Here is a 27,116-nt window from a genome sequence, read left to right as displayed (position 1 = left end):
GGGAACCCCTCAAATAGCCATATTGGGACTGGGGAACCCCTCAAATAGCCATATTGGGACTGGGGAACCCCTCAAATAGCCATATTGGGACTGGGGAACCCCTCAAATAATCATATTTGGACTGGGGAACCCCTCAAATAGCCATATTGGGACTGGGGAACCCCTCAAATAGCCATATTGGGACTGGGGAACTGTTGTAAGTGGCGAACCAGTGACGCCCCAATGTGGCCCCAAAGATCTCCACCCCCGAGCGTCTCAGTAACGAGGACATATGTTATGCTTGTGTGACATAAAACGTGTGTTACTGTACTACTGTTTTAAATGATGTGTTCTGACCCCACATGTATTATACTCATGAAACAGTGTTTTTTGCAAGGCAGCCGATGGGTTAAATCTATGCATTCATTACATTATTGCAGTCGCTGTATATTGTGTTTCTCCTATAGCAGCAGAGTTGAATAATGAACTGTAGTAACCCAGAAACGCGTTCACGCTGTTGACCTTGGCTAGAAATGAACTGAAGGAACTCTTTACACGTTCACGCTGGACAGATGCGTGTCCACGGACGTGTTTGCTCGTGCCCCTTGCTATGATCACGCCTGGACAGGGTCATATCTCTAAAAATGACGCTATGTGAACCGAGGTGTTAAAAGTATGAACGTGCCTTTGTTCAGTCAGAAGACTTTTGCTTGCGCACCTCTAAGCTTTATCTCCCACTCAACCAGAATAGGGAGTTGCGCTTGTTAATATTTTTGCAGGCTGACTGAGTCCTCTGCCTCCTATATTTTTACTATTTTGTAAATTCATTTGATTTGACTTGAATAAACCTATTTTTTATAATTCAGTGTAATCTACGATGGCCTCCTGTGTTATTGATTACCCAATAATACAGTATGTCCGTTGTCTGTGTTTTTCCTGTCACTCCGTGGGGTAAGTTTAGTTTGATTTAACAACTGAATTCTTAGTGATAGCCTGCCAGTGTTTAGACGGCAAGGTATGGGGATCCGGGCACGCCCCGATCCGCAAGTACAGGAATGGTTATTTTGATGATGATGGCTCGCCACCTCTCTCAATCCTTCCACGGACGGAAAGGGAGGACAGGCTGCATGAAGAGGCTCGCATACGTTGCCAGTCCAAAGAGGTCAAAGTGGCTATATTTCAACGTCTCAGTGGAGCCGGTTGAAGTACATTGGCCACGCATGTATACTGTGTTTTAACATTTAACCCCTTGCGTCCCTATATTCTATACGGGTTCATGCAGGCGGAACAATGTGATAATTGTATGCTATGACCTGACCAGTCTGAGGCGCGCTATCTCTTCACGAGAGTTCGCGCAGTGCACATACAAGTGGAAAAGCAGCTATAAATCTCTGTCTCATAAAAGCCATAGATTAAAAGTTGCGAGTGTGTTTATATATCTTCCACTGTATCCCTCAATCCCTGACGCCTCATACAAGTGAGCTCGGGACGAGCGGACGTGTGGGAGACATAGGGAGTCTCCCGTGCTGGCTTTGATGCCCGCGCCGGGACTTTACGCACACTGCATAAACTTGTGCTTGTGAACGTGATACAGATAGGATAGTTTTAAGGTTTTAATTAGGGTCACTCCTGATAGCCTCGTACAAGCAGGCCATCAGCGGTGGGTAACGGAGTGTGTGTACTTTACACAGTGTGTTAGTCTTGTGTCGCACAAATGGTGTGTCTCCGGGCTACAGAATGAGTCAAAGGTGTTATAGCATGATATTATAAGTTATTAATGGCATATTTAATGAAACATAATATTGTGTGCACGTCACACAACAGCTCTGTAGGGGAGCTATACAGTACTAAGATGTACATGTATGGACGGAAGCCACTTGTAATGGGTTTATCTTTTGAAGAGGTGTTTTTAACACCTTAGCTACTAGTGATTTGTAGCACAGCTATTTGAGACGAAGAGAAGACCGTGAAAGTCCTGGCGTACTGGGCTACTATACTGCTTAGCACACAGAAGTAGACCAGTGTTCAGGCGGAGAGGGTGATGAGAGCCAGCTCTCTTTTACATGGCGTCCCTGTTTTGGATTCAGTGAATCTGAGGCTCTCCCGGTATATTACAAGCCGTGTGTTGAAACCAATGTAAGGGACTTGAGCAAAGAACTTGAACATGAATACTGGTTGGCTTGAGCTTGAATTCTAGAACACAGGTGTTCTGAATTCTGTAATTTAACCAGTGTTCTGAGTTCTGAGTCCCTGGTTTTGACATATCCCCTACAGAGAAGTGTTTGCGTTGTTATTCTAGCTTGTGTGTTTGGAGCTACCTTGTACTGGGAGTTGACATCCGATAGAGCATCCTTCCTAATAGGTGTGAAACAGAGGCTGGCACGCGCAGCCAGCGGCCGAGTAGTGGCACAAACATCTCTGTGAGGGACACAACATAACTGCTCTGGACCACATGATAGGCTAGTAATAATAAATGCGGGCGCGAAAGGGTAGAAATTATCACTTTTCCAGATTTTCATATTTGAAGGTGAGTGAATTAAAGAGTGAATTGTATCACTCGACCCCCCTCTCCGTGAGCGGGCAAGGGTCAGTGAGAAAGAGGCCCACGGTATAACGACGGCTTCAAAGTGTACAAGCCCAGGCTGTGAATAAATCACCCGGCTGCCGCTGCTGTCCGAAAAACTGTATGTGGAAAGGGTGCCTGCTATTTCTCGTTTAACCCTTCGACTCCCGGGCCTCACAAGGGTCCTGGATGAACGGTCAGACAAGACAGAGAATTGCATGGTACTACCGTCCGCACAGCCTACAAGACAACAGATCTTACACACAGTAAAAACAAGTGTTCATGTATATGTCATATGTCTGGTGTTCAGTGACATTATTAATGACCCCTCTATATTGAGCGGCCGTTAAGGGAGTGAACAGGAGTGTGTTAGTAGAAGCTTTAATTGGTGTAAGTGTCTCTGAGTTCTGAGTCCCTGGTTTTGACATATCCCCTACAGAGAAGTGTTTGCGTTGTTATTCTAGCTTGTGTGTTTGGAGCTACCTTGTACTGGGAGTTGACATCCGATAGAGCATCCTTCCTAATAGGTGTGAAACAGAGGCTGGCACGCGCAGCCAGCGGCCGAGTAGTGGCACAAACATCTCTGTGAGGGACACAACATAACTGCTCTGGACCACAAGATAGGCTAGTAATAATAAATGCGGGCGCGAAAGGTTAGAAATCCAACCTGTTTGGGGCATCGGTGTAGGAACCGGTGGTTTTAGTAGACTCAGTGGATTTGGTGGTTATAGTGCCAACCCCCGCCTCTTTAACAAGGCCGGGGGACACGAGCCGTGGCCAACGCCGGCGGCCCCACATGCACTGACGGATGTGGGGCGACCGTTCTAAGGACGGGGGAATGCTACATGGTGGGACTTTGGTGGTCACCGGAGCCCGTGCTCTGGAGGCATACAGCGACCGAACGGTCGCCAGTATTGACTTGCTTGACTGTCCCCCCCACGCCTCCCCCTGCTGGGAAAGAACGAGCACTGTTGGCATGTTGTCCCACACTGTGCGAATATGCTGACGGAAGTGGATGGTAATGATACCTTGTGGCTGCAGTGACTATCACTCCGGTCAGGAGCTATCCATCTATAGGTTACTTTAGTGACCTCGGTTAATTGACTGAATGGAACGATGACAGTCGCTTATGAGTATGCGCCATAAGTGATTGTCGGAGTGAAGTGAAGTTGGATTGACTCAGGGTTACTTTAGTAACCTCGGTTAATTGGCTGACTGGTGCGATGAGGATCGGTTATGGCGCATACCCATAGGCGATCGTCTGAGTGACATGACGTTGAATTAACTGCTGTTTCACGGAAGCACTATAGCAGGAATTAGGTAGCCTGAGGACCGTTATACTCGTGCCTGACCAAGGCTGCGTATGATACACTCAGGGAAGTCTAATGTGGCGCTACTAGCTTTCCAGCTGATGCCCCACGGGCCTCTCATGCGCCGATCTCCGCAAGCCCCCGCAGGGGCCCTGGGAGAACTGGCTGTTGGAGGAAGCACTCCAGGCCACCAGGACCACTCGCCTCACGGCGACTGGGTTACAGTGGCCATGGATAGGACAGCTGCAGCTGACTCTCTGGCCCTCGGTCACACGGCCGGGCGTCACCAGGAGAGACTTGGCTACACGGCCTTCACAGGCTCAGTAGTGGGTGTCAGGGTGTCCGGGCGGATGCCCCTGGCACCTGACCCCGTTTGACCCCGCGGTTCGACCCAGGCACATACATGAGTTAGGCCTCCATCCTGCACCGGCGGCAGTGCGCCCATGGTGCCGTGCGGGACATAACCCTTGCGGGGGTGCCGTATGGGACATAACTCAGGAGGAGAGGCCATGTGGGCTATAATAGCCCTACGTAGTTGGCCTGGGACCATGCACGTGTGTTTAGGTGCCCCTGCAGCAAGACCATACGTACTCCCAAGGTGAGAACGCACGCCATGGTGGCCTGCGGGAATCACCGGGGATATGCTCTTACTCGAGGCACCGAGACACGTGGCCCGAGACCCAGGGAAGGTGGCCGTCTCCGTCAGCGGACCGCACTTTTCCATGGTCACATAGGGGGGCGTTGAACGCAACCACTTAGAGGGGCCGCAACGCCTGTGGTTGTGGACAATGACCCGGAGTCGATGCAGGTGTTTCCAATGGTACCGCCCGCCAGCTCGACCGTAGCTATGCACTTATGTAGTGCCCTGGGAGGGGGCCGACGAAGGCCTCCTCCATGTGGACAATGCATCCTACTTCAGAGCTGGACCCGTGCCGACAGTACTCGTAGATAGGGGAACCCAGGCTATCTGGACAGTACCGTATCAGCCAAGTACTTGTACGTACGGTGTGGCCGAGCGTGCGGTACGCAAGGTCAGGTTAGACTGTACTGATAGGGGAGCGCTCCTGGTTTTATCCTGGTTTTGGTCCTGCCCATGCACGGTATGCGACCTGCGGGTTGCTGTTCAGCGCCGTGTTGGGCCATGTAGGCTAGCCAAGATTCGACCGGTCTATGCAACAATGCATGACCAGGGAGGCGTGTAATGGGTACTTGCCGATCGCCGGTTTTGGCAAGGAGCCCATGGCATGGATTTGATGGAACCTCACCAGGCAGCGCCTGGTCTGGGACTTTCTCGCCGACGACCGCCCGGCTCCGTTAGGACCCAGGGCCGTCAGGCTGGCATTAGGTTTGTGCGGAGTCCGAGAGACAGGAAGGTCCCGATACCGGACCGCACTGACGCACGGGCTCGGTTCCAATCCCATGCTCTGACGGCGCGCCGTGACCTCGAAACACGGGTCCCGACTGTGCCAATGGCAGTCAGGCCTTCGCTGGGCATGGGAGGAATATCGCTCGGATGTAGGGACAGGAAATGCTGGCAACCGTGCCTCTGTCTGTCCTACGTGTTTTCATCGGCAGAGGTGAAATTCGCTGCTGAAGAACAAATCCTATACGGGGCCTTCAGAGTTCTGAACGCCCTCAAGGATCTGGCTCGGGAGACCGGGATCTATGTCATCACAGACTTCTCCGCTCTCCTGGCGGCCTCGAAAGGGTCGATCAAGGGGTCCTGGGTTAAGTTCATACCCCCGGACCAGAGGATTCCACCCGAACCGGAGCCAGCATATTCCACGCCAAGGGAATGCTGGTGGTTCCTGTTCACTGACGGGAGTCACCGGAAGGGTGACGGCGACCGGTCCGAATGGGCCTATGTCCTCAGCGCTCACGAGAAGACAGTTGAGTCTGCTTCTGGATGGCCTGAGGACACCACACAAACCGCTGTGGCGGCGGCCATATTGTCTCTTCCTGGACCAAGGGTGGATCCCTTCAGGTCCCGGACGTGGAGGCCGGTCGCTACGTTACAGGCATGCACAGTGGCCTAGGCCACGTGGGCTATGCGCGCAGGTTACGGTGTAACCTGCGTAACCTGTGACCCTGAACAGAAGGTGCTCGACATATCCTCACTGTCCCCCTTCTCACACGATTCCGCCATAGCGAGAAGGGGAGGGGGAGGACCAGTGATGGACGACCGTGTCTATGAGGGGACAGGTGTTACTCCCCCTGAAGTCCCCCACAATATCAGTATCATCCTTGCAACGATGAAACTGACAGTAAAACGCCACACTCACGGCTATGGCCCTGGTGGTGATTTTAGACCTCGCAAGAACCCTAGCGTACCCCCGAATGCGGATACAATGGGAGTACTTAACCCCTACCCTGAACATCCGGGAAGGTGGTCTGCTCGGATACCTTACGGTCGTAGGTTTCCTGCAATGAATTGGACGGAACGATACACAGACACATTGGGAATCGCTTCGAAATGCTGAGAGTGGCACCCCTCCGTTAGAGAAGGTCGGCTCGCCCTCTCAGTGTACTCCCTATGATACTGAAATCGACTGTCAAGCCACAAACCCTGCGTTCTGTGACTCGCACCTCATGTGGTCTGAGCTCACGACACAAAAGGGTGGAGTAGTTAAAAGACTGTTAGATTATCAGGTGAAAGCAATTGGTGTGAACGGTCTATGTGGCGAGGTCGCCCAAACGCTAAAGAGCGCACGGGGACCCAGAACCATGTTCGCCTGTCTGACTGTGACCACACACTTCTGCTACATCCCCCAGTGGGAACCCTGGGAGTGTCCAACTGGTCTATGACCTGGTTTAACAGGACCAAGGCCATAGAGTTGGCGAACAGTCAGAAATTGTGGTCAGTAGTAACTCCGGAAGCTGCCCGAATGGTCTCAACCGTAACCAAAATGACCCATCAAACGAAGATAGAGAGCTGAACGCTTTCCTACACCTCGTGGCAGTAGAGGCCTCTATGGAGCCCTCGCCGGGAAACGCGGTGCTCATTACCACTGACCGCTGCATCACTTGAGCCACCTGGTTCTGAGCAGCTAACGCGCGAACGGCTAGCCGCTGGGTCCCCACAGTCCCCAGTTCATAAATGGCTCCCTTGGGTCCTCGCTAAGACTAGGCCAGGACCCTAGGACCCTGGCTCTATCCCCCTGACCTGCCTCAATGAAGCTATGGCAGGAGGTCTGTCGCTGGTCACGTTTGAAATACCTGTGGTCGACGCAGAGCTAGTAGACAAACTCACCGACCCATTTGGGATTCAGGTTATGACTGACTGGCTGCACGGCGTTGAAGGTGGCTTGATCGTGACAGACAGGCTGCGGTGAGACTGAAACATGAAGTCGTTTCTCCAGAACTATTGGGTTAAGACCTGATGGTAGCGGTACACTGGAGGAACCTGCACCATGCCGGTTCGATGTCTGGTCTCGGCTACGAAGGTCCTAATCCCCAACCGCACACCTCTATAAACCCACCAAAAGGCTCCTTGTGGACCCTGGGCGCTCCTCCGCCTTTGCTGTTAACACAAAAAACAGCAGATGGGGTTTAAGGCGGGATCAGACCTGGTGTTATGCTAAGGATGCGTATCCTCAGACTCATGTGGACGAGGCCACGTCAACCATGGTTGATCTGGCCACCACTGGGAGGGTCACTCACGTCGGCAACCAGACATGAGTGACGGGGAGAACAATGCCTCCTAAGCAGACGTGGGATCTTGGCATCGACATGGACAAGATCCTAGATCGGTATTACACATCGCGGAATCCACCCCCCAACCAGGGGCGTGGGCTAACGGTTCAAGGGGGTACCAAAGTACAGCGGAGTGCTTTGATCCGTGCTACCCCTGGCCCATCGGAGCGCTACTGGTCACGCGTAACTGTCATCGGGCCACGCCTTCTGATGCGATCGGCGGACGTCGGGCCACGACAACGTACGAGGGCCGCACTCTGAAGTGTGGGACGGCTATTAATTATAATGAGCTGTACACTGAACATATCTCCTAACTCGTTGGAGTTATGTGAACGCTAAGTTCTGTAATGAGATGCGGCTAGCAACTAACCTATTTGTCGAATGTAAGGTCTACAAGAGGCTTGCGGCGGTATTCGGACAAGGTGGCGATAACCTTGACTATCACCCCCCGTAGGAGGGCCCCTTTCCCTGCTTGCAGGAGAAGCGGCGACCTTACCGACCCCGGGGAGAGATGGATGGTGAGAGAGTTCACCCTTGAGGGGGTCTGGACCCTTAGGGTACGTGGTCGAGTCCTTCTGGGTCCCCTGCCGGGAAACCTCGACTGCTGCTGGCCGCAGCCCCCCAATCACCCTGCTTGATCGTGACGGGCGCCAGATGTCACACGCCGGACTCACCGATCCCTGCACCTGGGATAACATCGTGAGCTACGATCTCGGCATGAGGCCCATGATGACCCCCTTCAATCCGATGGACTGACGTGCGAAGATGGACCTGGAGTTGTGCTCCGAGCTCAGGGCTCAAATCCGTAATCCGCTCGCATCGCTGGTGCAAGTGCGGATGAAGACGGGCTGATGAGATGACATCACCATACTTGGCCCCTGTCCCAAACCCAGAGACATGCGGTACCGTCGGGGCCTACAGGTCACCAGGAAGAGGACCGAAGAACCAGGAGATCGTGCGGCCAGAGGGGATGTTGTAAGTGGCGAACCAGTGACGCCCCAATGTGGCCCCAAAGATCTCCACCCCCGAGCGTCTCAGTAACGAGGACATATGTTATGCTTGTGTGACATAAAACGTGTGTTACTGTACTACTGTTTTAAATGATGTGTTCTGACCCCACATGTATTATACTCATGAAACAGTGTTTTTTGCAAGGCAGCCGATGGGTTAAATCTATGCATTCATTACATTATTGCAGTCGCTGTATATTGTGTTTCTCCTATAGCAGCAGAGTTGAATAATGAACTGTAGTAACCCAGAAACGCGTTCACGCTGTTGACCTTGGCTAGAAATGAACTGAAGGAACTCTTTACACGTTCACGCTGGACAGATGCGTGTCCACGGACGTGTTTGCTCGTGCCCCTTGCTATGATCACGCCTGGACAGGGTCATATCTCTAAAAATGACGCTATGTGAACCGAGGTGTTAAAAGTATGAACGTGCCTTTGTTCAGTCAGAAGACTTTTGCTTGCGCACCTCTAAGCTTTATCTCCCACTCAACCAGAATAGGGAGTTGCGCTTGTTAATATTTTTGCAGGCTGACTGAGTCCTCTGCCTCCTATATTTTTACTATTTTGTAAATTCATTTGATTTGACTTGAATAAACCTATTTTTTATAATTCAGTGTAATCTACGATGGCCTCCTGTGTTATTGATTACCCAATAATACAGTATGTCCGTTGTCTGTGTTTTTCCTGTCACTCCGTGGGGTAAGTTTAGTTTGATTTAACAACTGAATTCTTAGTGATAGCCTGCCAGTGTTTAGACGGCAAGGTATGGGGATCCGGGCACGCCCCGATCCGCAAGTACAGGAATGGTTATTTTGATGATGATGGCTCGCCACCTCTCTCAATCCTTCCACGGACGGAAAGGGAGGACAGGCTGCATGAAGAGGCTCGCATACGTTGCCAGTCCAAAGAGGTCAAAGTGGCTATATTTCAACGTCTCAGTGGAGCCGGTTGAAGTACATTGGCCACGCATGTATACTGTGTTTTAACATTTAACCCCTTGCGTCCCTATATTCTATACGGGTTCATGCAGGCGGAACAATGTGATAATTGTATGCTATGACCTGACCAGTCTGAGGCGCGCTATCTCTTCACGAGAGTTCGCGCAGTGCACATACAAGTGGAAAAGCAGCTATAAATCTCTGTCTCATAAAAGCCATAGATTAAAAGTTGCGAGTGTGTTTATATATCTTCCACTGTATCCCTCAATCCCTGACGCCTCATACAAGTGAGCTCGGGACGAGCGGACGTGTGGGAGACATAGGGAGTCTCCCGTGCTGGCTTTGATGCCCGCGCCGGGACTTTACGCACACTGCATAAACTTGTGCTTGTGAACGTGATACAGATAGGATAGTTTTAAGGTTTTAATTAGGGTCACTCCTGATAGCCTCGTACAAGCAGGCCATCAGCGGTGGTTAACGGAGTGTGTGTACTTTACACAGTGTGTTAGTCTTGTGTCGCACAAATGGTGTGTCTCCGGGCTACAGAATGAGTCAAAGGTGTTATAGCATGATATTATAAGTTATTAATGGCATATTTAATGAAACATAATATTGTGTGCACGTCACACAACAGCTCTGTAGGGGAGCTATACAGTACTAAGATGTACATGTATGGACGGAAGCCACTTGTAATGGGTTTATCTTTTGAAGAGGTGTTTTTAACACCTTAGCTACTAGTGATTTGTAGCACAGCTATTTGAGACGAAGAGAAGACCGTGAAAGTCCTGGCGTACTGGGCTACTATACTGCTTAGCACACAGAAGTAGACCAGTGTTCAGGCGGAGAGGGTGATGAGAGCCAGCTCTCTTTTACAGGAACCCCTGTCTCAAATTATCACATTGGGACTGGGGAACCTCTCAAATAATCATATTTGGACTGGGGAGCCACCGAGCCACTCAAATAATCATATTTGGACTGGGGAACCACTCAAATAATCATATTTGGACTGGGGAACCCCTCAAATAGTCATATTTGGACTTGGGAACCACTCAAATAATCATATTTGGACTGGGGAACCACTCAAAAAGTCATATTTGGACTGGGGAACCCCTCAAATAATCATATTTGGACTGGGGAACCCCTCAAATAATCATATTTGGACTGGGGAACCCCTCAAATAATCATATTTGGACTGGGGAACCCCTCAAATAATCATATTTGGACTGGGGAACCCCTCAAATAATCATATTTGGACTGGGGAACCACTCAAATAATCATATTTGGACTGGGGAACCACTCAAATAATCATATTTGGACTGGGGAACCACTCAAATAATCATATTTGGACTGGGGAACCACTCAAATAATCATATTTGGACTGGGGAACCCACACACGGACAAGCATTTGGAATTGTAGGCGTTGAGGCATTATATCTAGTTTGACTCGGTTCCACTGACTACAAGCTCCCAACAGAACACTTTCCTGGGGGTCTTTATGTGTGTAATATGTGGTTTTACATAGTTTAGATTTTAGCAGTGAGCTGCCCAGTGTCGCTGATGTCATGGACACTGGGCTAACCTCCTTACTGGACTACAATTCCCATAATGCTTTAGTGCACTGCTGCTCTTTGTGGATAGAGGGAGGGCTGTCTTACTGAGACAACATGTAGTGCAGGAAGTAAGTGAGGCCAGTGTCGATGACATCAGAGACACTGGGCTCACTGCTAAAATCTAAAATATCTAAAACCACATATTACACACATAAAGACCCCCAGGAAAGTGTTCTAAATCTTCTAAACGTCATTAACATACATTTTTTTTGCAAAAAGGGTGAAGTGTCCCTTTAAAGGGAGACATTACCAAACAAAGTTCACACCAGTAACACCATTCACTGAGTCACCGACATACCACTGGTTACATAAACCCTGCAGTACAGGCAATTGCATGCACAGACACGGACACGGACACGGACACGGACACACACACACACACACACACACACACACACACACACACACACACACACACACACACACACACACACACACACACACACACACACACACACACACACACACACACACACACACACACACACACACACACACACACACACACACACACACACACACACACACACACACACACACACACACACACACACACAGCAGCTTACTCTTTAGCCAGGCGGCAGGTCTTGAACAGGTTCTTCATGTGGAAGAGCTGGACTCTCAGAACCTAAACGGCAGCGGGAAGCAATCATTGATTCAGTCCCAGCACTCATTTACCCAAAACAAGGAATAATCCATGACACGACCTGAGATACCAAACTACAGTCATGCTCTGTCCCATTAACCCATTTAGGCCTGACCTCGAAATTAAAAAAAAAAATCTTCTAAATCCTCCAGTTTTCTGAAATAAATATTTTCACGATTTTTCAAAAATAGCAGACCTACAAGCTCGTAGCGCGCCACTCGGTGGCGCGCTATGAGCTTGTAGATCTGCTATTTTTCAATAGCTAAATTATAACATAATGTTTAAAACACAGGGGTTCCCGCCCAAAATGGGTTAACCCTTCAGCTTTGGCAACCTACTCAGGGTGCCATAGGCCTTGATTTCTTTCTTTCTTTCAAAAGCTACAGTTTGCAAAAGCTACAGTTAAGACAACAACGCTAAAAGGATAACACAAAACCCCCCTGAGGTCTTGTTTCCATTGTGGTCCTGTGTATTCAGTTCATCAAGACATACAATACGAATCATCGACACTAGGAGGAGTACGAGTATATTTCCAGAACAAAAAAAAAACAGTGACAACCCAAGTAAATCAGTGATTTGTATCGTTGCTTTGCTTACGTAGCTCACAGGCACAGACGGCACTGAGATTCAACTTAACCCTACTGTAGATCACATAGACAGCAGACAGCACTGGGCTTCAAGGGAAACGGCATGTTCCTTTGAAGGTAGGGGGAAGAGGAGTCCAAGAGAAGGCCTTGTGTACAGGCCTTTGACGACCGTGAGATTCAACAGTGCCAAGATGAACGGGATACAGAGGCCAGATCCAAGTCCAGAGGGGCGACGCAACGCGTCTCAAGCTCACAGCACGTCACAACGTGGAACGTTGTGAGCTTGGTGGTCCGTCTCGCTAAGGATAGAGGGTTTTAAGTGGCTAAACCGAAGTGATATTGATGAATCCAAATATTTTGGAGGCTTTGAGCGCTTTCCAAGTGCTCAAAGCGCTTTACAATGGTTCATTCATTTCATACATTGCCAGCGTCCTCACTTCCCACATTCACACACCAATGGTGGCGAGCTCACACCGACCAATTTGGAGGCAATGTAGGATTCAGTGTCTTGCCCAAGGACACTTCGACATGTAGACAGGAGGAGCCGGGATTCGAACCGCCGACCCAGGGATCATTGGACGACCTGCAGCTCTACCTCCTGAGCCACAGCCGCCCTTGTCAAGGCACCCTAGGGTGCCACGGACGGCACCCGACTTTGAGAAGCTTGCGTTCTAGCCGGGCCCACTCGCTCACTCACTCACCCTGACGCCCTCCAGGGACTTGTTCTTCTTGTACAGGCCGCTGTCGATGTCGTTGGGGTTGAACAGTGGGTCGCGGGCGATCTTGCTCAGCAGGTCGCGGGCGAAGTTGCTGACGTAGTACTTGCTGAAGTCCCACTTGCGCAGCACGCGGCCGGGCACCACCGCCTGCGCGTTCTCGTGGCAGCACTGGCAGAAGTAGCGGCCGATGTACTCGCAGTAGCGCAGTCGCTTGATGTAGTCTGTCGGGGAAGAAAGGAGAAGCACGGGGTGGGAGAGAGAGAAGCACGGGGTGGGAGAGAGAGAAGTAGATGTTGGTTTGCGTGGTTGGAAGCTAAAATAAAATCTCATGACTGAAACGTTTTTTTTTTTTTTTTGGTTAGGCCAAGTCCCAATACGTGATTTGTGAAACTCGAGTTGAAAGGCAAGGCAGTTTTATTTGTAAAGCACATTCAGCAGCAAGGCAAATCAGCAATGTGCTTTACACAGAACATCAGGGTGTTTGTTCCAGATTATGTGAGTGCATTAAAAGCAAATCTAATCTATTTAATTGCTAGTTTGAACACTTCAATTACCGGGTACTCGCTCATCTTAAAATAACCGATAACCAAAAATAGCAGATCTACAAGCTCGCAACGCGTCGTTGTGAGCTTGAAGATTTGGCCATTTTCGGTGCACCACATGATTCCTTGGAAGACTTCTGTGGACTACAAATGACTAAAGACTCGCTCTCTACCTTTAAGGAAGACTCCTTAGACAGAGACTAAGAAAATAGCTTTTATTTTTATTTTAATATGCTCTGTGCTCAAGGTGAAAGGTGTAGTATCACATGTTTTGGTCGTAGGACCTTCGTCAGCCCCTAGGGATTATTACAGTGCATCTGTCTAAGGCAGGGGTTCCCAAACTGTTCAGGTCGAGACCAAAAAGAGGGATTAGGGGGGGTAGTTGGTAGTGCTGTCGCCTCACAGCTAGAAGGTCCTGGGTTCGATTCCCGCTCGGGACGCTGTGGGTGCTGGCGAAATGGCCTTTCTGTGTGGAGTTTGCATGTTCTCCCCGTGTCCCCTAGGGTAGGTACCCTCACAAAAAAAACATTCTGTAATCCTGGTCTCTAAACTGCCTCCCCCTGGCCAGCCGGGGCGCCTGATGGAGGGGAAAGGAACTGGTTGGAATACCGTGTTCTTTCCACGCGCTACGTCCAACTAGGGAAACCCTCCCCCCCTGTCAGGTGTAAACTTGGACACTCAGGCATGAAGGAAGCATGAGTTCAAGTCCGTTGCTCTCCCCATGTCCCCCATATATGGGGACTAGGTTGGCGGAGGGTGTGTAGAGCCCAGGATCACATTAGATAATTGACACAGGGGTGAAAAATGGGTTACAAAATTGTGGGATAAAATTTTAGAAAAAAAAAAAAAGAGGGATTAGACGTTTTGCCCGGGACCCAAACTAGTGAATATAGCAGATCTACAAGGGCACAACGCGTCGCTTCTCGCTACGTTGCAAGCTTGTAGGTAAGCTATTTTCTTAACCCATTTTGGGCGGGAACCCCTTTTGGTGTTTTATGTTGTAATTTAGCTATTGAAAAATAGCAGATCTACAAGCTCATAGCGCGCCACCGAGTGGCGCGCTACGAGCTTGTAGGTCTGCTATTTTTTGAAAAATCGTGAAAATATGTATTTCAGAAAACTGGAGGATTTCGAAGATCAGGCCTAAATGGGTTTTAATGCAATTACGAGGAGTACGAGTATATTTCCAGAAAAAAAAACAGTGACAACCCAAGTAATCAGTGATTTGTATCATTGCTTCGCTACGTAGCTCACAGGCACAGACAGCACTGAGATTCAACCTAACCCTAGATCACATGCAGCAGACAGCACTGAGCTTCAAGGGAAATGGTATGTTCCTTTGAAGGGGGAAGAGTCAATGGGCCTTGTACAGTACAGGCCATTTAGGCCTGACGTCGAAATAGAAATAAAGTCTTCTGAAAGAATATATATTCAAAGATTTGTGCCGCATTTTCACGATTTTCCAAAAATAGCAGACCTACAAGCTCGTAGCGCGCCACCCGGTGGCGCGCTACGAGCTTGTAGGTCTGCTATTTTTCAATAGCTAAAGCATAACATAATGCTAACACCAAAAGGGGTTCCCGCCCAGAATGGGTTAACCCATTTAGACCTCGACACCAGATTCTACAAAATGTCTTCTAAATCACGACAGTTTTCTGAAAACCCTCTTTCGATGTCAGCGGTTCTCAAACTATTTCACGTCAAGGACGTGGACGTTTTTTTTTTGTTTTTTTTTTAAATGGAATTTCTTAGATTTGTTCGTTATTATTTCATATTTTTATTTCTAAAAAAATATTTTGGAGTAAGAAAAAAAAACATATATAATATATATATATATTTTTTTAATGTAGGAAAATTGACTCGAGTCGCAACCCATAAAAATGTGTCCGTGACCTACAAACGGGTCCCGACCCACTGTTTGGGACACAGTGGCGTGGGTTAGTGGTACTGTACCTGGGTCGATGCGCGTGCCACAGCCTGCACAGCGGTAGTTCTGTCTGGGACAGGGTTAGTGGTACTGTACCTGGGTCGATGCGTGTGCCACAGCCTGCACAGCGGTAGTTCTGTCTGGGACAGGGTTAGTGGTACTGTACCTGGGTCGATGCGTGTGCCACAGCCTGCACAGCGGTAGTTCTGTCTGGGACAGGGTTAGTGGTACTGTACCTGGGTCGATGCGCGTGCCACAGCCTGCACAGCGGTAGTTCTGTCTGGGACAGGGTTAGTGGTACTGTACCTGGGTCGATGCGCGTGCCACAGCCTGCACAGCGGTAGTTCTGTCTGGGACAGGGTTAGTGGTACTGTACCTGGGTCGATGCGCGTGCCACAGCCTGCACAGAGGTAGTTCTGTCTGGGACAGGGTTAGTGGTACTGTACCTGGGTCGATGCGCGTGCCACAGCCTGCACAGCGGTAGTTCTGTCTGGGACAGGGTTAGTGGTACTGTACCTGGGTCGATGCGCGTGCCACAGCCTGCACAGCGGTAGTTCTGCTTGGCCACCACTATCTTCCTCCTAGGGAGAGATACGTTCATATGAAAAGGATCATTCGTTACAATAAATAGCATTTTCTGTTTAGTAAAAATCACACCCGTGTGAAGTGAGTGGTGCAACTCCGTGTGTGTGTGTGTGGGGGGGGGGGGAGTTCCAGACCCACAGGAATGCACCCAGGGTGTCGGCCCGATTCCGGCGAGCCGCCCCACGTCCGAAACGGTAGAGAAATGACAGAGTTACCGTGTGGGGGTCCCTCTACTGTACCCTCTACTGTACTGTCACTGTACTGTACTGGCACACCCGAAATCACCATATATACAGTTAATATGTGCGTGTGTGTTTGTGTGCGTGTTAGGTTGCGCACAGGTGGTGAAAAACAACCATGCTGTTTTCGTGCTCAGACGCACCCAGCCACCCAGACACCCACCCACCCACACACATAGCTCCGTAAGGGAGTGGTTGCACCACTCAAAAACCCGGAGAGACATGGAGACTCCTGTTACTGAACAAACACTATATAGCAATGAGTAAAATCACAATATAGAGCACTTACACTACCTTTAACTGTATTTTAAGTGAAGTTATTTTAAAGCCAGGTACAAAAAAAAAAACCTGGCGGTGGACTCACTTGGGCGCGGGGTGGATGTTGAAGATGATCTGCGGCCGCGGCGGGGCCCACTCCAGGTTCCCTCTCACCCGGATCCGCAGCTTGTAGATGTCAGCGTGCTCGCCGTCGTCGGGCGAGATGGGCAGCGAGTCTGGGATGGGCAGCAGCTGGTTCGAGCACGGTGGAGAGATACGTTTTAGGATGTCTAGTGTACAGTAGTATTAGTATGTGTAGTGCACGGTTGTGTTATAGAGTAGTAGACTGTATAGTTGTACATATAGTAGTAGTAGTAGTACAGTCGGGTGGAAACTCGCCGCGCTTCGAGCTGGGTAGATCTGCAACTTCTGTGACGCTGTAGTATGATCGAGTAGGACATTTCTTATTCATTCAGGCGTTGACACTAAAAGGTCCTTGCAAACGGTAAGCGATAAAACGCGCCTATAGTTCATTTTCAACGAGACCTGCGTTTTTGCTCGGAGAAGTCGCGGTGCGACAACGCAGGCGTATGTACCCGAGCACGGTCCCGTGAATTTGTTGCTCGCGTGCTCGTTACGTGCACGTTACGTGCCCGCGACTCACCAAATTTGGATTCTGTTTAGCTTCTTTTTTTTTGACGCTTGCGTTGTTACACCCCTCTTCAGCAGACCTGGATGAGACCTGTCGTTGATCCAGGCAACAACACCTGCGTTCCTCGCTTCACGTTTGCAAGGCCCTTGAGGCTTGCCCACCTGCCCCTGGCAGGTAAATACAACTTTCCAAGCAGGTGGAGTTTGCTTTCAGGTTGCGCCGAGCGGGCAAGTGCTCGTTTGGGAGTGGACGTAAGCGGCTATAAACGCAACACGAGACATCGGTCTAAACGCCTTTCACTGTTGCTACACTTAAAAATATGAAACAACAAGTGTGAACCCATTGTCATAGCTACAGTATGTAGGTATTTGGCATACACATTGGGAGCCTATTACCATGCATATAGATTCACCTGATAACGATTTGTAGCTACGAGGATGCATTTTGATTTACCTGCTAATGTTTTTTAGCTACTAGGATGTATTTCGATGCATAACATTTTCTATATTACTCTTAAGTATATATGTTTTTATTAAATAATTGAGAAAGTAATCAATAGAATGTTTATGTGCGTGCCATGCAGGTGAAAGAGAGAAAGTGTGTGTGTGTGTGCGTGCGCATGCGCGTGTGTGTGTACGTGCGTGCACCTTCTGTGGAGCGTCGTGCTCTGGGACCAGCCAGTGGAGCTCCGAGGCAGCGGGGAGCTGCATGCCCTCAAACTGTCGGAGCAGACCCATGGCCACCGACTCTGCAGAGTTGGACTGCAGGAACGACGGAGAGCTGCACAAATAGAACACAACACACAAACGGGACTTAACCAAAGATGGTTGACGCAGAATGAAAGATAGACCATGCCACTTTGTCATGTCCCACACGACACGTGGTTGTTGTAGCCCCTCGTCGCACCCATTGGTTGCCGTTTCTTGGTTGGACAAAAATCCTGTCTCTCCATCCACTACCATTGACAAAAACGTGTTTTTTTTTCAGTTGCTTCGTGTCGATATCCTGTGTATTCAATTCTTATTTTAAAGTTGGTGTCGATAAAAAGGAACATCTCAGTTGCAGTATAGTGACTGGGAATATTATGTTTTATAAAAAATGTTATGTTATGTTTTAGCAAATTCAACTTAAACAACCATAAGGTGGAACCAGGGAGGAACAGGGTCAGAACAAGGCAGAAAGAGCCTGCTGGTACAGTCAGGGACCAATCAGAAGGCTGTCAATTGGAGCCACTAGCGGTGCAATGGTACACAAATCCTACAAATGGTCTCCTAAGTGGGCAACGGCAGATCTTGCGAATGTCCTATGGTTACTGGTGCTAGATCCCGCAAGAGTGTGTGTTGCCGGGAAAAGAGAAAGGTCGATAATAAAGTAGATTTTCTCCTCACTCTGAAAAACGCCATTTTAGTATGAACATCTTGTAAGGATTGGGTGGTTTGTGATGATCGGGTCTAATGTTTAGTTCTGAATGTTTGGTTCAGAAGCCGAGTTCACGTTCACTCTTCCGTTGAAAAATAACAAGACTGCAACCTTCTTCCGGTCTCCTAAAAAGTGCATCCACCTACTGTTCGCTCTGACACGGGAAGTAACCGGTGCTGGGTAATACTCACATGGACTCTGAGCTGAGGAAGGACTTGCTGCTGGAGGTAACGCTGCGTTTGATGTCAGCATCTGGAAGAGATGGGGGGGGCGAGGATGGTTTATCTCACGTTTTTGAATTTGCTTTGTTATCGTCTGTATAGCTGCCAGTGTGAACGCAGCATGAGTGTCTCATAATAGCATGATGTGCTAAAGCTTTAGCTAAGCTACCTGGGCGTGCATGCGTTTGGTCGGACGTACCGACAGTCCCTACAGTCATGAGTCCGACACCCTACCCCAAAACCCAACGCTAAACCTGACCTCACAGGAAGCCATGTGTTAGTTGTAACCTGCCACGCATGTCGGGAGCCACGGGTTAGTTTTAACCTGCCACTGGTCAGTTGAGCGACGGTGTTGTCGGACTGTAAGTATGTCTAACATTATGTATGCACCCCTCCTTCCCTTGGCTGTGTCTCATAGCATAAGGTGCTAAAGCTAAGCTACGTCCCCTACAGTGATGGTTAAGGTTAGCTGTGTCTCATAGCATAAGGTGCTAAAGCTAAGCTACGTCCCCTACAGTGATGGTTAAGGTTAGCTGTGTCTCATAGCATAATGTGCTAAAGCCAAGCTACCTCCCCTACAGTGATGGTTAAGGTTAGCTGTGTCTCATAGCATAAGGTGCTAAAGCTAAGCTACGTCCCCTGCAGTGATGGTTAAGGTTAGCTGTGTCTCATAGCATAAGGTGCTAAAGCTAAGCTACCTCCCCTACAGTGATGGTTAAGGTTAGCTCAGCTGTGTCTCATAGCATAAGGTGCTAAAGCTAAGCTACCTCCCCTACAGTGATGGTTAGGGTTAGCTGTGTCTCATAGCATAAGGTGCTAAAGCTAAGCTACCTCCCCTACAGTGAAGGTTAGGGTTAGCTGTGTCTCATAGCATAAGGTGCTAAAGCTAAGCTACCTCCCCTACAGTGAAGGTTAGGGTTAGCTGTGTCTCATAGCATAAGGTGCTAAAGCTAAGCTACCTCCCCTACAGTGAAGGTTAGGGTTAGCTGTGTCTCATAGCATAAGGTGCTAAAGCTAAGCTACCTCCCCTACAGTGAAGGTTAGGGTTAGCTGTGTCTCATAGCATAAGGTGCTAAAGCTAAGCTACCTCCCCTACAGTGATGGTTAGGGTTAGCTGTGTCTCATAGCATAAGGTGCTAAAGCTAAGCTACCTCCCCTACAGTGATGGTTAGGGTTAGCTGTGTCTCATAGCATAAGGTGCTAAAGCTAAGCTACCTCCCCTACAGTGATGGTTAGGGTTAGCTGTGTCTCATAGCATAAGGTGCTAAAGCTAAGCTACCTCCCCTACAGTGATGGTTAAGGTTAGCTGTGTCTCATAGCATAAGGTGCTAAAGCCAAGCTACCTCCCCTGCAGTGATGGTTAAGGTTAGCTGTGTCTCATAGCATAAGGTGCTAAAGCTAAGCTACCTCCCCTACAGTGATGGTTAAGGTTAGCTGTGTCTCATAGCATAAGGTGCTAAAGCTAAGCTACCTCCCCTACAGTGATGGGGGGAAAGCACAAGAGAAAAACACAAACAGGAAACCAACAATCTGCTATTATTAGTTTATTACAAATTAACAGGAACCCTAAAAATCCCCCCAAAAAGGTCAACGGGCAGAAAGGCAAGACATTATAACAGCACCGTCTCTACCAACGGTTTTCACCCATAAAGCTCTGAAGTAATAACATTTGGAAAAAAAAGGCATTTGAAAAATACACACGTGGCAGATGTGGAACAAGCTTCTACATGACCTAACCTAACATATCGTCTCTGTCTCACATCCAAAACTATTCATTGTCAGCATTCAAAAGCAAGTGTAGCAGATCTACAAGCTCAAAACGTGTCCCGCCGCGCTGCCTTTCGAGCTTGCAGACCTGCTACTTTTGTGTGACGCTGTAGTTAGTATGATAAAAAAAAATCACACCCGTGTGAACTGAGTGGTGTAAGGTCTATAGACTGATCAGCTGTGGTCTGACGTAATGTGACGTAATGAAATCACACCGGTGTGAACTGGGTGACCATAGCAACCATGCTAATTTTTTGGTACGAACAGACAGACAGACAAACAGACAGACACGTAAACTAACAAAGCCAGTTGTAGGAGTGGTTTACACCACTCAAAAAGGGCGTTGATTTATGGAGCAACTCTGTGTGGGGGTCCCCGGGGGGGGGGGGTTCCAGACCAACAGGAAGGCACCCAGGGTGCCGGCCCGATTCCGGCGAGCCGTCCCGCGTCCGAAACGGTTGAGAAATGACAGAGTTACCGTGTGGGGGTCCCTCTACTGTACCATATATACCATATATACAGTTAATATGTGCGTGTGTTTGTGTGTGTGTTAGGTTGCACACAGATGGTGAAAAACAACCATGCTATTTTCGTGCTCAGACGCACCCACCCACCCACCCAGCCAGCCAGCCAGCCAGCCAGCCAGCCAGCCAGCCAGCCACACACACAGTCACTTAAGGAAGTGGTTGCACCACTTAAAAAAACACAAACAGTTTGAATATGTCGGGCAGAGGTTTCTGCCCGACAGCAACGATACCATGTGTGATTAGTACGATCCCTGCAGAAAGTTGTGGAAGGAGTTTCGGCAAGAGATCAACATTCCTCCCCCCGTTTGCTCACACGTGCAGGCTGAGAGCAAAGCCCTTTGGGCAGTCCCTCGGAGTAATGTTTTGCGAGACCATGTGGAAAACGCTCCCAATGCATAAATTATTAAGCCGAGATTCAACAAGTGTGCCGTTTGTTCCTGCGTCGGAACAACATCTGCCAACTTGAGCGTGAATGATCGGGTGATAAATCCTGATTAGACACGCTTATATTAAGTTCTAATACGACCGACGACTACTCACAATAAGACCGACTGTTTTCGACTGTAATGGGATCGTTCGATAGAAGCTGTCCGTTGTAAATGTCTGGCCACGCGCGTGACATCCGATGCCTTGAAGAAGTCAAGTATTATCGTCTCTGGGTCGGGTGGAAACCTCATATCTCCCAACACTGTTACTTTGCAGGATTCTATTTTGTTTTTTTTAAATAGCAAAAAGGAGCAGATCTACAAGCTCGCAACGCGGCGCAAAGCTGCTACTTTTGATGCTTCCGTCTGACGCTGTAGGATCAAGCAGGGTATTGATTTATTGAAGAAGAAAAGAAAAAGTTAAAATATGGAGATAAGAGGTTTCTGCCCGACAGCAATGACATGCAATATTAATATTAATATTAATATATTAATAGTCATAGTGCAGAGTTAAAGGGGAAGCAAAGTGAAACATCTCAAACATTTACACAGAGCTGGTTCACGTTTAGCGCCGTCTTGCCATGCACACTTTTCACTTTTTTCCATTGAACCAGTTCTGTTCAGAGTGTTTCCACTGAAAATGAATTCCTCTTCTCCCAAAAACAGCAATAGGCCTATCTCACAGAATTTCCCCGCCCACTTAATACGCCCCCTTTCCGCGTTAGTGGTGATAGCGTGACGTCACTCCATAGACACTACATGTTAAGAGGTAATTTAAGAAGTCTTGTTTTCTCAAGGTAAGGTTTGTTCTATCTGTTCGAGCTGATTTACCATCTTGTTTGCTTCATAATAATATTGGTCTGTCACATTTTTACATTAGGAAATGTACTTAGACGTGTAAATGCTAATGTTAAATGACACCACTATCTACCGGAAAGGGGCGTGGAAAGGGGGCTGTGAGATAGGCCTATTGTGCTGCTGCTCGTGCGGATCGGACTATTGTCTACCTATACTAAGAGTCTTTAGAGGCATTGGTATTTTAGACGAGCGGTCACCGGGAGTTGCCATTGAGCCACTAAACACGGTCGCTTCATTCATCCAGCGCGATCTGAGCTGTAATTCTCATAAACCGAGAGACAAGAGAACTTTATTATGCGGTAAGCCAACATTATAGGTTTATCAACGTTCAGGACTAGGCCAGATCACAGCCCTATATGGGGATGATCTTTACGTCATTTCCAGGACGTCTTCACCAGTTGAAATAATGCAATTTATTCTGGGCCAGATCTGACTAGTTATGATATGTCGATAATGATCTGGCCTCGATCGGACTCTCTCGGATTCATCCAGGGACATCCGTCTTAATGGGCCGAATTTATGTTGGTTGAAATCAGGTGATACTCTGGGCCAGATTTGAGTAGTCTTGGTTTGACTTAATCTGGCCACAATCGAGACGTGACTAATTCGTCCAGGTCCTGACCGTGCTTGCTGGGTAAGGAGGAAGGACTACAAGATGGAACGATGTGGTTCCAATTAGTGTTGATTTGGTCGAGTAAAGCAATGACTGAGAATGTTGGTCGACTACCTTTATTTTACTGACGAAAACGAAATAAAAATAAAACTAACTAGACTTTAATGTCTGGGAGGGACTAGTGGACAGAACAATTCAAATACATTGTATGTTTGGTTGTGCTCAGGTGTTGCACTATTTTGTTGAAAATAGCAGATCTACAACCTTGCAACGTGTCGTGTTATGAGCTTGTAGATCGGCTATTTTCAGCATGCAACAATTGCATCCAAGTGTAAAATCAGGCATTACGACTCCATCAAAGCCCGCCAGAATACATTTTAGTCGACAAAAATCAACTGTACTGTAGATTTAGTAGACTAAAAGGTTGTGATATTAAGCGGACTAAAACTAAAACTAGACAAGAACTAAAACGTTTCAGACGACAAATATAACTAGTCTTTATGCAAAAGACTATGATTAAAACTAAATCGAAATGTACTGTCAAAAGCAACACTGATTCCCAATACCACCTCCACCAGCACAGTGGGTGGACAGGAGACAGAGGGCAGTATTATGCGTGTCTTAAGTACCAGGTCTTATGACTTAACTTAAGACCTGGAGGCGTGGTCAATGCTGTTTGGCCACTCAGAATAGCCAAATGGCATTGATCACGCCTCCAGGTCTTAAGTTAAGTAATAAGACCTGGTACTTAAGACACGCATAATACTGCCCAGAGAGCCCTGAGACAAGAGAGTCTGCACAAAAGCATTGCTCCTAAATGATTTGATTTACTTTAAAAATGGTACAGCACCTGATGCAGGCCACGTGGACGTTGCACCACCAGTACTGTTGTGTTTTAACCCATTTTGGGCGGGAACCCCTCTTGGTGTTTTAAACATTATGTTATAATTTAGCTATTGAAAAATAGCAGATCTACACGATCATAGCGCGCCACCGAGTGGCGCGCTACAAGCTTGTAGGTCTGCTATTTTTGAAAAATCGTAAAAATGCGGCACAAATCTTTGAATATATATTCTTTCAGAGCGAACGTTTTTTTTTATTTCGAGCAGACTTTTATTCTTCGGAACCGTTACTCTGTGTCGAGCACCGGCGACGAACTGCACAAACCCAGTTCTAAATCTGTATGGAAGGAATACCGAATTTATGCCATCTTCAAACTAACAATTTGTCACGGACTCGCGCTCTGTTAATTTCAGTTCAAGCGAGATGGCTGTGCATTGAACCTACGAGTGTGTAACTGTACTTTAACCCATTTTGACATTTTGAGATCAGATTCTAAAAAGGTCTTCTACATCCTGACAGTTTTCTGAAAAAGCTATGTTTCTATGTCAGTCGTTCTTCGACTTTTCAAAAATAGCAGACCTACAAGCTCGTAGCGCGCCACTCGGTGGCGCGCTATGAGCTTGTAGATCTGCTATTTTTCAATAGTTAAAGCATAACATAATGCCAACACCAAAAGGGGTTCTCGCCGAAAATGGGTTAAGCCACCAAGTGAGCACCATACGTCAGCTTGAGACCATGGCTATGTGTTAGTGGCATGATTCCAAACTCCACCTTTTACCCTTCTGCCTTCAAGCACAATGGAAATCGATACAAGGCTATATTTATTGTCATGTTTCCAAATCAATTATGGATAACCCAACCCATTTGTACATGATTACAAAGCCTAAAAGAGAAACAGCTTGTCATTGTAATGCAACCAGATTGTACAAATTGTAATGTTCCCAATGTTCAACGCAAGAAAACAATGAAATCATCAATCGCAATTATTTGTGTGACAATTAATCGTGGACTTCAATTGTAATGTAATCGTGACAGGCCTAATCCAGGACAGAGAGGTTAAGGGACGGACATGATCAGTTTGGAATCTATATACAGGAGCGTCTCCACTTGCAGCCTACAGTCTGCAGCCTACACCCTACACCCTACAGGTCTACACACTACAGCCTACAGGTCTACACCCTACACCCTACAGGTCTACACACCCTACAGGTCTACACCCTACAGCCTAAGTCTACGAGAAGAAGGAGGCGAGTGACAAGGACAGACCGCTCTGTGCCGCCGCCAACAGGGACTGGCCCTCACTGCCATCTGACACAGAGACACAGACTAAACACTCCCCCAAAAGCACCACATTTACTCCCAAACCTTTTAGGGCGTGACCCAAAACAGACATTTGATGTCTTCTCGGGACACAAACTATAGTGAAAATAGCATATCTACAAGCTCACAATGCATGCACTCCGCTCGATCGTGATTGGAGGAAGGCCCCTCTCATCCTGATTGGATGAAGGCTGGCTAAGCCTAGCCATAAACGAAACCTACGTTTTTTATTTGGCTAGGGAGGAACTCCTTATATGGTCAGCACACTCTATAGTAGTGAGGATTAGCAAAATAATTAAAAATAAAGAATTAAGTGAAATCACTTATCATTACATTTAATGAACTGAAACATGCTCAACACAAGTTCAGAATAATTCAGAAGGTGCTGAATCCACATAACATATGATGAAATAAATTAGTAAAAAGTCCAGTACAGCACAACATAAAAACTGAATAAAAAAGTTATAAGTTATCAGTTATGATGACTGAAACTAAGACTAAATATATTGGCAATTTTGTCACCAAATGAAAACTAGACTAAAATGTTAGGGAGGGACTATAGTGTGGAAGAGATCCAGTAGAAGTAAAAGACAAGTCATTTTATGGTTGGTTGCGCTCGGGTGTTGTGCTCTGAAAACACGTCACAAAGCTTGTAGATCTGCAATTTCTGAAAAAATGTTTGAAAATGTATGGACATTTTTCCAACACGGAAATGATTGATGATTATGCAAAAATAATTGTGATTCGGCGGTTACGTAACATTTGTGGCCTATTGTGGCCTATATCCACACTGCGTGAGCGCTATGTGCATGACATCCAAAGAAAACACAACCCATGCTGTTAATATTTGCATGGTGGCAAAATGCTTTGTAATAAATAAAACAACTGCTATACATCTTTACGTCTTTTTTAGCAGAGGAAACGCATTCAATTCATTTCCAGATAAAACGTACTCTGCACATCATCACGAGCCATCTTCTTAACCCATTTAGACCTGACGTCGAAATTTAAAAAAAATGTATTTTTAAAATGTAATTTTTTTCTGAAAAACCTCATGTTTCTGTATCAGTGGTTCTCAATATTTCATGTCAAGGACCCCAAAAATTATGCCGCCGACCCCCATCTGAGAATATGTTGTTCCATGGGGACCTCTGCAGAATTAAAGATTTGAGTTAAAAACTGAAACTCTGAAAGAATATTCAAAGATTTGAGGCACATTTTCACGTTTTTTCAAAAATAGCAGACCTACAAGTTCATAGCGCGCCACTCGGTGGCGTGCTATGAGCTTGTAGATCTGCTATTTTTCAATAGCTAAATTACAACATAATGTTTAAAACACCAAAAGGGGTTCCCGCCCAAAATGGGTTAAAACAGTCACATGTCAAAACTATACAACAGCCATACCTGTGCCAACACGCCTGACCTGAAGGCGGATAATAAAATGTCCTATAGTCACACAAAACACACCCGAACAGCTTCCTGTGCCTTCGCCTCGCAGGTTCAAAGTACCATGTATGTTTAAGATTTATAGGTGACCAGGCTAAGCCTGGTCAAACATAGTTGATAAGAAAAGGATGTTCACTTCACGGCGTCACTTCAGTGCATATACTGTATGTTTGTGTGTTTCCACCTGGATGGGTGTAATCATGAACCATGTGGATGGTTATGAACTCTGGTTCACAGCAATAAAGGAAAGAAGTGGAACGAGTTTACTTAACCCAATTTGGGGCGGGAACCCCTTTTGGTGTTAGCATTATGTTATGCTTTAGCTATTGAAAAATAGCAGATCTACAAGCTCATAGCGCGCCACCGAGTGGCGCGCTACGGGCTTGTAGGTCTGCTATTTTTGAAAAATCGAAGAACCA

General features: G+C 47.5%; 1 protein-coding gene across 1 annotated transcript in view; it reads right to left on the bottom strand.

Annotated features, from left to right (window-relative positions):
• Positions 1 to 27,116, bottom strand: part of rubcn (rubicon autophagy regulator) — a 72,133-nt gene that overhangs the window by 6,224 nt on the left and 38,793 nt on the right. Inside the window, exons 12-17 of the mRNA XM_079506788.1 lie at positions 18,869 to 18,929; positions 17,906 to 18,038; positions 16,713 to 16,858; positions 16,041 to 16,105; positions 13,038 to 13,276; positions 11,670 to 11,731 (exon numbers count right to left, since the gene is read on the bottom strand). Of these exons, the coding sequence (XP_079362914.1) occupies positions 11,670 to 11,731; positions 13,038 to 13,276; positions 16,041 to 16,105; positions 16,713 to 16,858; positions 17,906 to 18,038; positions 18,869 to 18,929 (706 nt within the window). The remainder of the gene's footprint in view (positions 1 to 11,669; positions 11,732 to 13,037; positions 13,277 to 16,040; positions 16,106 to 16,712; positions 16,859 to 17,905; positions 18,039 to 18,868; positions 18,930 to 27,116) is intronic.

This window comes from Electrona antarctica (assembly GCF_951216825.1).
Source record: "Electrona antarctica genome assembly, chromosome: 7".
Classification (NCBI taxonomy): Eukaryota; Metazoa; Chordata; class Actinopteri; order Myctophiformes; family Myctophidae; genus Electrona; species Electrona antarctica.
Note: the sequence above shows the minus strand (reverse complement) of the source record. Positions and strands in the feature narration are given on the sequence as shown.